Here is a 13386-nt window from a genome sequence, read left to right as displayed (position 1 = left end):
CACGGCCGTTTAACACTTTCACCACTGCTGGGTATAACAAGAAAGACTCAATGCCCAACTGTTGGAGACGTTTCCTTTTTTCTGATATGACTTTCCTTTTTTGAGACATGCCCTTGCTGTAATCGGGGAAGAACCATAGTTTGGTTCCTTCGTAATTTAGGGATGAAGAATTTCTGGCTTCCTTAAGAATCGCTTGCCTGTCATTGTACCGGAAAAGTTTGAAAATCAAAGTGCGCGCTTTCTTTCTGGAGGAATCTTCGTTCGCGTACAGGCGATGTGCGCGTTCAATCTCGATCACCTTCCCTTGCAAGGCCGGCAGCCACTTAGGAATCTGGGTCTGCAGGAACTGAATTGCATTGCTGCTTTCCGCGCCTTCAGGTAAACCCACCAATCTTAGATTATTTTGTCTGGCCTTGTCTTCGTAAAGCCAAAGCTTCTCCTGTAGCTCCTCCACACGCGACGTGCTGGCAATCGAATCCTTTTTAATATCGCGCACTGTGGATTGCATATAATCCAGTCTGTCGCCGACCGCTTTGACATCATTTTCCAGGGAGTTAAGACGTGTAGAAATCTTTGAAATTTCCTCCCGAACGATCGCAGACATACTTAGCTTTATAGCGCTCAGTTGTTATTCGAGCATCTCGGCAATGGCGTCGTGAAGGCGTTCGTCATCTTTAGGTCGTTTTTTGGAGGGCGAGTGTAGCAATTCTCGTTTGGATGCCATCTCTGACGTCTCTTAACAAAAGCGAATACTTAAAACCTCAGTTTAAAGCTCAGTAGGAATATGTATAAAAGAAAAGGACATCTGAAGCAGAGCGCGTTTCACTAAGCAGCCATCACCGTCCGTTGCGCATGCGCATCTCCCTGACAAGATTTTTGACATTGATGACATTTTAGTGGGTGTCATCTATAAATTAAGGGGAAAAATATCTGCTTGGGAAAACAATACAGTTGTTAGTATTAATAATAATAATAATAATAATAATAATAAAGCTGTATCACTTTTATTGTTTTGTTATCAGCTTCAAGCCTGTTGAAGTTTATGTATATTGCAGTAGCCAGAATTTTACTGTACCTGGCTTAATCCTTTGTTCATTTCTCACATAAGGTATCTAAAAGAATCAACCCCATAGAAAACATTGAGATTAGAGATTGGCATTTTATGCAACACGCAATATGAATCACTAATCTTAGTTAAGATTCTACTATATTTTGCTGCGTTTGAAGATGATTTAAAATAATTACACTTCCCTTTATTCTCTCAGGTTGCATTAAAGTGCTAAAAAATGGAATCAAATGCAGAAAATGAAAACCAAGAACTAAATTTGTCTGGTCTGACCTGTGTTGCAGACCGATGTCATCATTATCTGCTCTGGCAGCCGAAATTGTCTTTTAGCAACCAAGATTTTTTATTACTCTTTAGATCTCACAGAAAAATCAACTGATACATTATTCAGAAACAAACCTTAATTTATTTAATAAAAAATAAGACAATAAATAACAAATATACAAGCATTCAGATGTACCTACAGACAGCCTTACGCCACACAGCCACCCTGCCCATCAATAATATGATTATCAAACTCTTCTCATGGAATTAAGACTTCCGGAAGCTCTTAGGAAGACAGTTTACAAGGCAGAATTTTGGACAATTTCACATGATAGAACAATGATAAACAGAAACAGTCTCACTGCTGTCTCACCTCAGCCTTTCCAAAAGCAATTTTAGGGAAAAACTGCCCTGTGAAGCGTTAAGTATAGTATTGTATAGTATTACATATGTGTCTTTAGGGATTAAGTGCTATAAATTAGGGCAGAGGAATCTGTTATCATATTTTTCTACTGAAAAACATGTGTACAGTGTATTTTTATACTGTTTTGTGGAGCATTTTGAAGAAATAAAAAATTCAAGAGTTCTTTTTACTGTAAAAGTAAAATATAGCAGATCACTGTTGTCCAGTAACTTAAACCCTAGTTTCTTTACTTTTAAAATCATGCGGTTGTAGTCTTAAATTTTATTTATGCTTATTAGAAGAAAATGTTCAGCTAAAGGCATGATTAAGCATGTGTTTCACATCTAATTTTAATGCAAAAGATATATGACATTCATATAGTTTAGTGTTTTTATTTTTGTGCCTAGTTGATAATTGTTTTCAAAATGCTGTTACTCTATTACAAATGTGCTGTTTTAAATATGTGAAACATATTTGTTTTTTATTTCAATTCAATTCAATTCAATTCAGCTTTATTTGTATAGCGCTTTTACAATGTAGATTGTGTCAAAGCAGCTTCACATAAATGGTCATAGTAACTGAAACAGTGTGGTTCAGGTTTTAGTGTTTAAGTTCAGTTCAGATTAAAATATTGTGTCCGTGGATAGTAGTATTGCCATTTTCATTCACAATCATACCATCTACCAGACTACCAACCAAATTGTACAATATCTAGGTTTCAAAGTTGAAAGTACAGCAATGGTACAGTGCCCAGTTTATAAGCTGCCAATGATGTATGAAATACTTTAAATAAACAATTTGTGAACAGTGCATTTACAATTGTAACATTTTATTCTACAAGCTACCATATCCTTGTATACAAAACGTGTTTCTATGAGCCTGTCTGCTGTGACATCAGTGATAAGGATTATTGTCATTTATAAGAAAGAGACAGTGCAAAATTAGCAATTACAGCAAAGAAAACATTCACATCACTCCGCCAACCCAGCAGTGAGGCCATACAATTCATACTGTTCAGGCAAGAAAAGCTGGATATTTGAGATTATGTAGAGGTAAAGCATTTGGTTGAGTAATAAAGGTGCTGTAAACAACTTTTACAAATTTAATCATTAAATTGAACACGCCCTCTTTTAAATATTAACGCCCCTAGTTGTAATGTTGAGACCAATGAAATCAGAGATCAAAGCGCTAAACGCTAGCATCATGTTTGCCTTGCATTACAAACTGACAGTTGTCAACTGCTTATAAAACTGAACATGGTTCTTGACTTGAATTATTTGCTGTAACTCTCTTAGACACTTGTTAACTATATATGGGCTGTCCTTATGCATACAAATGCATAAAATGGCTGACAGACAGAAAACTGTGGTCAATGCAGAATTAACGATTTTTTGTGACAACAGTCATAGATGTGATATTATAGTAAGCACCAAGTCAGTGAGATCTGTTAAATAGTAAACAATATTTACTGAACATCATTCAATTGTTTAATGTACCTTAACCAAGGAACTTCTAAAGAAATGCAAATGGTTGATATCACACTGTAGAGGTCTTCTCGTGTTCTAAAATAAGTATTCAACCAGAATGATGTCTTACCTGAAACCAAATGGGTGAAATTATCTTTTAAAAGAACAAGCAATTTTTTCCTCAAAGTTCATACAGATCTGATGCCATTTTTTTAGAACCCAATTGGACCTTAACATAAACAGCATTGAGATGTGTACAGTCTGCGGCCTTATAGCCAAGGTTACTTATTATTTCCAGTCTCAAAGATACACATTTTTTCTTCAACTACTTGCAATTGTTGACCAGTTGACAGTTATTTTTTCAACAGCTCTGCTGAATCAAGGATTTGCCAGTGTCATCTGTAAATACTATTTAACTCAACTCTGCCAATAAATAAATACCTTGTATGACCTTGCATAATGAAGCGAGTGTGATTTCTTGATCAATATCATTTCTTAAGATGGATTTTTGTGTTTGACGTCCCAAATGTTTCTTACTGTTCTCAAAAATGCGTCCACAGGAACGTGCAAATTACACCCTGGTATGTCATTGCATCTAATAACATTTTGGGTTTTATTGGGTCCGTATAGAACCATTTATATTTTTTAATGAAAATACTGAAAACAACCCATGGCCAAGGCACTCTACAAAGTTTTGGACCTGAGCAAATGTGGGTCTCAGGTGGGACCTTGGGTTTTCGGATACAATTGGACCTGTGAAGACCTCTATCCAAATGACGTGATAGATCTAAAAGAAGAAAAGCTTTTCATGGTCTGTACAAAGAATATTATAATTTTTAGTTTCAAGCATCTCCTGACTTCTTGGCCTCTCAAATCTTGCTTTGTGTATTCAGTCTTTGAAGACAATTTGTGAAAACACTCATCCTCTATGACATCATATCTCTGTAGCTACAATTTTATCAAAGTTCAGGTCAGCACTATGGCTGTCCATATCCAACTCTGTCCTTTTGTCCATCTCAGCAGTCAACTCCTTCAGAATCTTCTCCAGGTCTCTGTTCTTTCTGTACATCTGCAGGTAATTGTATTGCAACTGTTTTTGGTATCTGATTACTTTGTCCTTTTCTTTATTCCATGTTTGTCTCTCCTGCTGAAAGCTATTCATCATCTTGTGCTTCTTTTGCTTCTCTTCCTTCAGTTCTCCTCTTAGCTTTTCAACCTCCTTCTGCAAGTTATCCAGGTTTATGGTTGCTCCATTATGGTTCAGTGTTTTACAGGCACCTGTTCCCTCCTGGGCAATCGATTTGGCATGACCAGACCCAAAGGCCTCCATCCGTGCTTGGCTTATCTGCAGCTGCAGCTGTTGCTCCTCAACCTTGGCCCTCATGGCCATTAGCTGCTGTTGCTCCTCTTTGGCCATGTGAAGGTCCTGTTTCATGCCCTTGATGTCTGTTTCCAGCTTGTTCACCTTCTCCCTGAGGAGATCAGCCTCATTCTTCTTTCTTTGAAACTCGTTCTTAGACACCTTCATAGAAATGTATTTCATAGTCAGCTAAAAGTAACAGAACAGTAAGCAGTATCAAAATGCAAGTTAGTCAACTTACCTCAACCTCGGCACTCCGTTGATGAAGAGTTTCCTCACACTCTTTGATTTTCTGTTCCAGTTCTTCCATTTTGCATCTGGACTCCTTCAGAGAAGCTTTGAGAGTGACAATCTCACTGAGTTTATTCCCAGCATCAGTCTGAGAGTCCCTGAGTTGTTGCTTTAGCAGAGAAATCTCACCTGACTTCTGGCACACCTAAGAAATTAACATTGGTTGAAAAATAAATAATTAATGAATATATATAACATAAATAATGAATGTTTGGTTTTTGTTTAACTTTATTTTTGGTCCATTTAGAAATACTGTTGACAGTAACTTTGCAAGTCCATATCAACTAAATCTAATTATATTATTAGTTGGCTGGTAATGTTTGTCTAATAAATCAACAATTGCAAATAAGCTTAATCAACAGAAAGTCTAATACAGGGTTCACGCCAAAAGGGAAATTAAGTATCCATGTAGATTACATACAAAGTCAATTCAAACGCATAAATGTAAGTGATTCTTTTTTTTTTTTTTTACAGCATTAATGGGGACTAGGCTGCACCGATACTATAAAAAAAAACAAAAAACGATCCAATCTCGATACCAAAATTCTGAGTATTGATTAATACAGATCCGATCCCTATACTGTGCTTTTTAAAATTTATTTCCTTATATGGGATGCGCAAAATAACCGATTAACCATAAACCAAAACAGTGTGTAACCAATTAATGATATCAATTAAAAAAAATTTTTTTAATATATTTTTAAAGTTTGGCTGCATGAAAGACTGATCACAGCGAACGGGCTTTTTGCGTTGAGAGAGGCTTCTGTTGAATGGTTTGCAAATGGCCACGAGTGTTTTACGGGCTGCTTATGTGCCCTGTGCACCTCGTGTTTTGCTGTGTGCGCTATGTGCACGGGGTTTCTGTTGAGGTGACAGCAGTGTTTTAATTTTTAACGATGAAGGAGAAACTAGTGTTTGCTGTTTCAAGTCATCAAGAGCTGTATGACTTCACAAATCCTAAATATCATAATGTTATTAAAAATAACAAATATAACAACATTGACAGCTACAATCGTGCACAATATGGGTCAGCTGACTCAGTTGTTTTCTAGTGACGTAAAAAAAGAGCACCACGCTTCTTTTTTCTTGTCAACATAAAAGGCAATGCGCCTCAAATTTTTGGAATGGAATGGCGTGTTTGCTGTGATTGGCCCCTGATGTGCAACACATATTTTAACACGTGCCTACAGATGTATTTTGCCAAAGAAGCAAAATGAAAGAACATATTTCGGGTCACAGTTTTACACAGATGAGTTGACAAAAGAGCACTGATGCTGATCGCCTCTGTGCTGCCTGGAGCCGTGTCATAAACTTAATAAATAGGCTATTGATGATTTACTTTACAACCAACAAACCAACCTTTTTCCATTTGGAAAATTAGTTTTTAATAGTTCTTATGTAATATAACATTTTAAATAGCCTACATAGCCTAATACCAGTCAAACAAATCCAAAGTTTTTCTTAATGTTTGCATGATTATAACTTGGTACCAAACTGATTCTTTTATTTTACAGCTTATAAAACATGTAGGCAAATTAATGCAATATCATATGTAAACAAAAAAAATTATTATATGCTATATAATAGCCTATACTTTACAAAAAGTCAACATATGTGTGCATTGAGGTTCATTTTCACTTGTCTTTAATTATATCAGCCCATGCACACATGAAGTGTGAGTGAGAAAGAGGAAATGAATCATAATCATAATTAAGACATAATCTTTAAACTAATGACTTCTATTAAAAATGTTGAAAGGGGTTTTGGGATATAACAATAACAGCAGAGCATTAATTAAATGCATATTTCCTGTAGAGCAATCTATTTAGCCTATTATAGCCTATTATTTTTATTTGACGGAAGAAAATACATGATTGGACAAACAGCCTATGTCTGTTCTTAAAAAGTATTCCAATGTTTTCGCTTTGTAATCTAAATGTATCATTTTAAGTGAAAAATATCTAGAGCAGGATTTTTTTTGTTGTTTATTCTGTTTTTCTATGCTGTTGAAAACACTGCAGGTACATGAAGATGCTGTTCTGTATGCTGTTCGCATGTTAAAATAAATCAGTATTTTAAAACGCAATAGTCTATTTAATTTGCCACATAAAATAGACGTCAATTATTTAAAAAAAATAAAAATAAAAAATATTTTTAAATGAATCTGTTAACGGTTAACAGTTAACATTCGGTAAACGAGCGGCGGTTGTCAGTCGACCAAGTTAACCGAAATGAGCATCCCTATTCCCAAGCATAATACAGTTTCTATAGCTCTAGTGCTAAACTCAAATATTATATCTGCTTTAATAAAAAAATAAGAGGCCAGCCCTACACATGACTGATGGCACAATCTAACTAAAAACATGTTTGCTGTAGGCCACGTTATTTGAGCATTTGTTGTGACATTGATCTGTTGTGATCCAGCATATGTTTCCTTTTTTAATATTAAGATTTTCTTTGAAATCTGCAATAGGCTACCACTATTGACATCATTGGTAAAATAATCAGCCTTTTAGCAAAGCCTGATATTTTCCTGCTGCTTTGAAACAAAACCGTCAGTTTTACTTAATAATCCCTCACCAAATCTTGCCATAAGTGAGACGGAGAAAGTTCAAAACAAGGTCCACTTATACTTCAGCGCCAAAACACAAACTGGTTTGAACTATTATGAATAAAATTACATTGAAATATTCAGTTTCAGAGTAGCCTATATTAGCCTAAGTACATTTTCAAGGACAAATAATATTGCACCCGTTAGTTTCACTTTTATTAATATAATCAACTACTTTGACCACAATGGGCCAGGCAAACCCTTTACAAACCATTAGCAGCACTTAAAAGTTTCCCCATCAGAAAAATAAACTCAGTCTGAAGAAGAACAAACTCATTGTGAGAATAATTTTTCGGCGCATGCAGCCAGCACGTGAATGTAAGCCCTTGATGCATCAGAGCGTGCAGCCCTCCGGTATCTGCAGATATTTCCAAAACAGCAGCTCAAATGGAAGAAATCAGTGGGTTAAGGATCTGTCCAATATATTATTGAAGCTTTTTTAATTAAACATTTCAGGTAGGCCTACTTTGTGTGTGAAGAGCAGGTAATAACCCTCTCTACTGCAGAGTTGTGAATGTGATCTGCTGATCTAAAACATTTAAAAACAGCAATGAACTTCATGTTGTAGATCAAAATGAAATTTTAATACTAAACTAAATGCATTTGTCCACTGATCATTTAATCTATAGGAATACATAGCCTTGGAGAGTTTTTTGTGTTGTCGTAAATGCAACAAACAGTTTGAATTGTGAACAAACGGAGAATGATTGACAGGCACAGAGACAGGAAGCGCTGAGGTGAACATGAATTTAAGTTAACTTGAATATCCATCTGTACTTCACATTAAACTATAAAATGGCTTCAAAACATTTGGCATATATCAAGCCTACGTGACAATGTTCTAGTGCATTATAATAAGCTAAGTTAATGGCTTAGTTGGCTTATAGAGGAAACACAGAATATTGTGCACACGCAAGATTGAATTTGGATAGGTACCAGCAGGCCGATACCCGATCCAGCAAAAATATGCGGTATCGAACCGATATCTGATACAAGTATCGGGATCGGTGCATCCTTAATTAGTAACTAACCCGAGAAGCATTTGCAGTGAAAATGCGGAATTCAAGTTCAAATAATTCAACTTGAGCTGAAAATTAGCGTTAAGTGAAGAACATCCTGCAAGTAAACTAAACTGAATGTCAACCCAGCATAAAGCAGACCATCTAAATCGAGTTGTTTTTTTTCCCTAAAAGCTCAACTGTTTTAAAGTGAGTTTATCAAACATGACACATTTGATTTCCAGTGCATTCACATTTGTCATCATACCACAGCAAGTTTTTAGCGACTGACCTCCCACTGCGTCTCCTCTAATGTGGGTACAAGATTTTTCTGGCTTTCATAGATTCGGATTCTGCTTTCTGCAGTGTCCCTGTCACGATTAAGCTGGTCCACCTCCTCCTGCAGACGATCCTTGTCCTGCTGAAGTTGTATCACCTGAAGCTGCAATAACTGTTGGGCTTTCACAGCCCTTTGGGACACCTGCAGGTTACACAAATAAGCGTAACAAAGGTGAATTCTGTATTTTTATTCTAAGATTTAATTTTCACACTGATTTAAAGTCTAAATTTTTAGAAACTCACTTGACGAAGTTTTGTAGAACAGCGTTGTTTTAGCCCCTCCATCTCCTCTGCACAGTAGCGTTGCTTCTCCTCAAATAGCTGGCATGTGTCTGTCTCTTTTTCCTCAAGACTTGTCTGTAACTCTGCCAACTCAGATTCACGTTCCAGAAGTTTCTGCTCGAGTTGCTGTATGAGCGATTCATCCATTGAAATTGGTGATCGAACACAGCCCCCAGAAGGTGAGGGTTTTTTTGAGCTTTGTTCTGAAAAGGTAAACCTGTGTTCCAGAAGCTGCTCTTGATTTCCAGTGAAATCGGTCTTTGGCTCTGTAGATAAAACTGTCAGTGCTGCAGCAGTTATTTCTCTGTTTAAACTTATCGCAGCTGCCACACTTTCACTGAGGACGCCGATGGATCTTGTGTTGCCATTTGTGGACTCACAATTTCTGTTTGTTTCGCTAAATCCATTGGACCACATGTTTCCATTTGTCCCACTACTCATCCAACTGAATCCAGAATTGCCATTCATCCCTGCTATTCCCCCCTGTGGGTTTTGAGATGTGTCTGTGTTTTGAGCAAGGCCTCCATGGCGTGCCATGTGGTTAGTTGAAGTGCCTAGGTTGTCCATCTGGCTGCTGCCACTGGTACTGTGGGTGGGCAAGCTGGACATAGAGTTCCTTCCAGAGTCAGAGAATGTTCCTGAATTTGTCTCCAGCTTAGGGTCCTGAAGATCTTTGAGTCTATCTATGGGACTAATTCTCCTTCCCAGGATTGTGCTCAAGTTGTTATGAGTTTCCACAGAGGAGCTGCTGCTTCGTGGAAGAACAGGTTTGAAGGCAGTGGGTCTGATTAAAGCAGTCTCTATACTCTAATCAAGAGAAGACAAAAAAGAAAAGACAAATGAGTACTTTTTGCCATTTTAAGTGCACTACATGCAATTGATTATTGATGAAGATCAAGTTATAATGGCACCATCCATGTTTAAACATATTAAACAAAGGGTCTCCCTGTTACTCAAGAAAGAATCCCGTTAACCCTTATTTCCCTCACATATATATATATATATATATATATATATTTATATGTAATTTTCGTTTTGGTAGTATGTTTACCCTGCTGGTTTAGCATTAAATTCCCACCTAATGCGTTCATTTTCCAAGCTAGACCCTTCATAAATGAGGCTATTCAGGGAAAGAGGTGCTTGCAAGTGCCACACCGCCATTGGATTGAATCTCTGGAGAGATCAAGGCATTCTTACCTCGTCAATCTGGAGGTTTAATTAAACAGAGCAGACACCGCTAAGCTCTTAGTGAAAGTGTCAGAGGCTGGTGGGGATTACTTAAGATAAACTATACTTGACTGTTGTTTGATTTTTGTATGATAACTGACTCAGGATGGGCAATCTTGTTAATTTGGCTGCTTTATTGTGAGCTGATTATGCTTCCTAAGGAGACGTTCTGCTTTGTTTACTCTTATGCTTGTTGTAACAAGTTTTTATAGAATAAAAATAGAACAAATAAAGACAGAAAAGATGATTTGCTATTTTGGTGATTTAAAAACATGCAGTCCAAGATTTACTTTCTGGCTAGCTCACTGTTACCTTTTCTAGTTTTCCAGACAGCGGAAGCTGCTCAGCTGCTCTTCCTCGACTGTCTTCAGTTGTATTTATGTTTAGTTGAACAGCTCGGGGCTTGTTGCTGACCTTGATGTAATAGAAGTCATCGTTTTTGCCTGAGTCATAGCTGACTTTTGAGTTGTTGTTGGTGCTGCAATAGTCCTGAGCGAAGCCATACTTCAGAAGCCCATCCAAACTATGGCCTGTTTTCTTAGACTGAAGCCCCTTTTTGAGTTTGTTTTCAGAAGCTTTGCAGTGTTTGCTGTGGAGGCTATGGCCTGATATCAAACTGCTCACACTACCCATGTTGCCTGGGACATCTGGAGAAAGCAGGTGGTGGTCTTGGTAGTGGCAGGTGTGTAATTACAGAATTTTAATGATGGAGGAAGGTCTGATGTATTCATAGCCTTGTGTGGAGATCCTTCTTATTCCCAACTGGGAAACCTGGTAAAACATGGATTTTAAATAAAATGTAGTGAGATGTCCTGTTGTCGTTAAAGCAATATAGCCCCATAGTCCACAGTGCAGAATTTTCCTTAATGTTTACTTTACCTAACGTCCACCAGCTCAGCAAACAGGTAATGCAATAACAGGAACTACAGTACATCTTGATGGCTGTTTGCCAACAGTGGATTCAGTGGGGGTAGAGCTAAAACGGCAGTTATCCTGCAAATCCTGATTCCCAAAATTGAGACCAAATGCATGCATTGAGCAAATAACAAGAACAGCCCTCTCTGTGACAAACAAAGGCAAATTCATTTGAGAATTAGTTTGAATCTAGTGTTAATAGGTCACAAGTCTATTCATGGTTCTTGGTCAGTAGGTCAAAAGACCTGCCAATTATTCTGCTTGTCAGACTATGAACAAATGTTATGCTTGCATGTATTCTGAGTTTGATTTTGATTAGACTAAAATGTCTGTCTCTCTTTTTTTAATGTGTACATATTTAAATCTTGTCAACTTAAGTTGGATATTTTTGTTTGAAAATGACCTAGATGTGATTTTCAGCTTGGCTTTCTCCAACATGTTAATGAAAAAAAACTGTTAGCCTTGGTGTTGTGTGGTTGCTTGTTCATTTAAATCTTATTCTTTTTTATTAATATTTTACTGTGCATTTTATGTAGTGTATAGGTTGTTTTCACAAAGTCAGATGGAGGGCAGGAAGTGATTCTTACACATAGGGATTGCTATCAGAACATCAAAATGTTTCTGTTTTATGTTGCTTATAATTGTTTAAATCGGCCAAAATAAAAAATGCCGAACAGCTTTTATAGACTTCCAAAAGCTTTTTTCTCATAAAGGGGGAAAGTTCAAGAAATGCCTGAAATACAGGAAAAGGGCGGCATGTAAAAATTTTTTTTTCAATACATCCATGTGTTTTATTGGAAGGTGATAATTTGTTTGACAGCAGCAATAAAGAATATATACAGGCCTAGCTATATGTATAAATATGTTAATGTGTTATATAAAAATCTGAAACAAACACCACAAAATCCAGGATAACATAAATAACACAGCCTGCTGCCAAGTAATCACTGCAACAAAATCTCTGTCTCGTTTTGCAATAATACATGTCTTTACTGGCTTTTCAGCAGAATAAACAACCATAATGTCAATGTCTTTATGCGCAGCAGCGGTGAAAATTTGCTGATGGTAAGTTCATTGACGGAATAAAATTGAAATGCAATCCTTGTGACAAAACTAGATGATTATTATTGTGGAGCACTTCTTCCCCCTTACAAAAAATAAATGTATGATATTCACATGGGTAAAAATACCATAGTAATTTGAGAAACATGTTTTTGAACCACACAGTAAAATATATAATGTGTACAACTCTTTAATGAATGCTACCGAAAACTGTAGCATACTGATAAACTGTAAGAAATACTGTAACGCTAGTGTAAACTGTGGTGCATCGTGATTGTGTATAATTATAGCCTAGAAAACTGAAGCCTACTGAATAATTTGTTTATTACCACAGTTGTGCTGTACCACAGACACGATATAATTACTACGACAGTTTAATTTAAGCAATTATCTATATGCCTCCAAACACCATAGTATTTAATTTAGTAGTTTTTTTTATCAAACGTAATATCTACCGCTTCTGACAGACAAATAAACTTTAGTTCAGTAGAAAACACAGCCCTCTTCAGGAGGATCATGCCCAACATATGTGGTTATTTTTTATTTAAATCTCCTTTAAAATATGGTATAAATGTTAAAAGTAAGGAATTTCCTATATGTCCCCCTTTCGGTTTTTACTTCCTGCCCTCCATCTGAAAAACCATGTGATTGAAAACCTATACTTACAATGTCATTAGAGTCATAATTGTGCATGCTAACATAATTTATGTTTTTACTTTATCTCAATCATTCATAATATCAAACAAGCATTAAGAATCAAACCAATTAATTTAAAATAATTGAAGTCTATTATAAAGCACTACAGGTTTTTCTTGACTATAAAATTTTCTTGCTTTTAAAAATGTTTAAATTATTTGAGTTTTCCTTAATAAAAGCAAAATAATCAGCCAATGAGATATGTAAAATAATCATATTTCTAGATTATGTTGCTTATTTTAATAGAAATTGCTGCTTGATTTAAGATTGTATAAATATTGGGACTAGAAATAAGACAAAAATTCTAAGACATTTTGTAGTGTTAAAATGCTGGGGTTCAATCCAAATTCTGGCAATAGTTTAAGCTTTAATTTAAATTGTCTATTTTGCCTAAATTTGTATTGAA

General features: G+C 36.2%; 1 protein-coding gene across 2 annotated transcripts in view; it reads right to left on the bottom strand.

Annotated features, from left to right (window-relative positions):
* Nucleotides 1-2356: 2356 nt before the first annotated feature.
* lzts1 (leucine zipper, putative tumor suppressor 1) overlaps nt 2357-13386 on the bottom strand; it is a 57733-nt gene continuing 46703 nt past the window's right edge. For both annotated transcript variants that reach the window (XM_087265249.1, XM_087265250.1), the window contains exons 2-6: nt 10620-11078; nt 9042-9887; nt 8752-8940; nt 4801-4995; nt 2357-4721 (exon numbers count right to left, since the gene is read on the bottom strand). In XM_087265249.1, coding sequence (XP_087121375.1) covers nt 4134-4721; nt 4801-4995; nt 8752-8940; nt 9042-9887; nt 10620-10940 — 2139 coding nt within the window. In that variant the 5' untranslated portion in view covers nt 10941-11078 and the 3' untranslated portion in view covers nt 2357-4133. The remainder of the gene's footprint in view (nt 4722-4800; nt 4996-8751; nt 8941-9041; nt 9888-10619; nt 11079-13386) is intronic.

This window comes from Danio rerio, chromosome 8 (genome assembly GCF_052040795.2).
Source record: "Danio rerio strain M-AB ecotype USA chromosome 8, GRCz13ab, whole genome shotgun sequence".
In the NCBI taxonomy this organism is placed as follows: Eukaryota; Metazoa; Chordata; class Actinopteri; order Cypriniformes; family Danionidae; genus Danio; species Danio rerio.
Note: the sequence above shows the minus strand (reverse complement) of the source record. Positions and strands in the feature narration are given on the sequence as shown.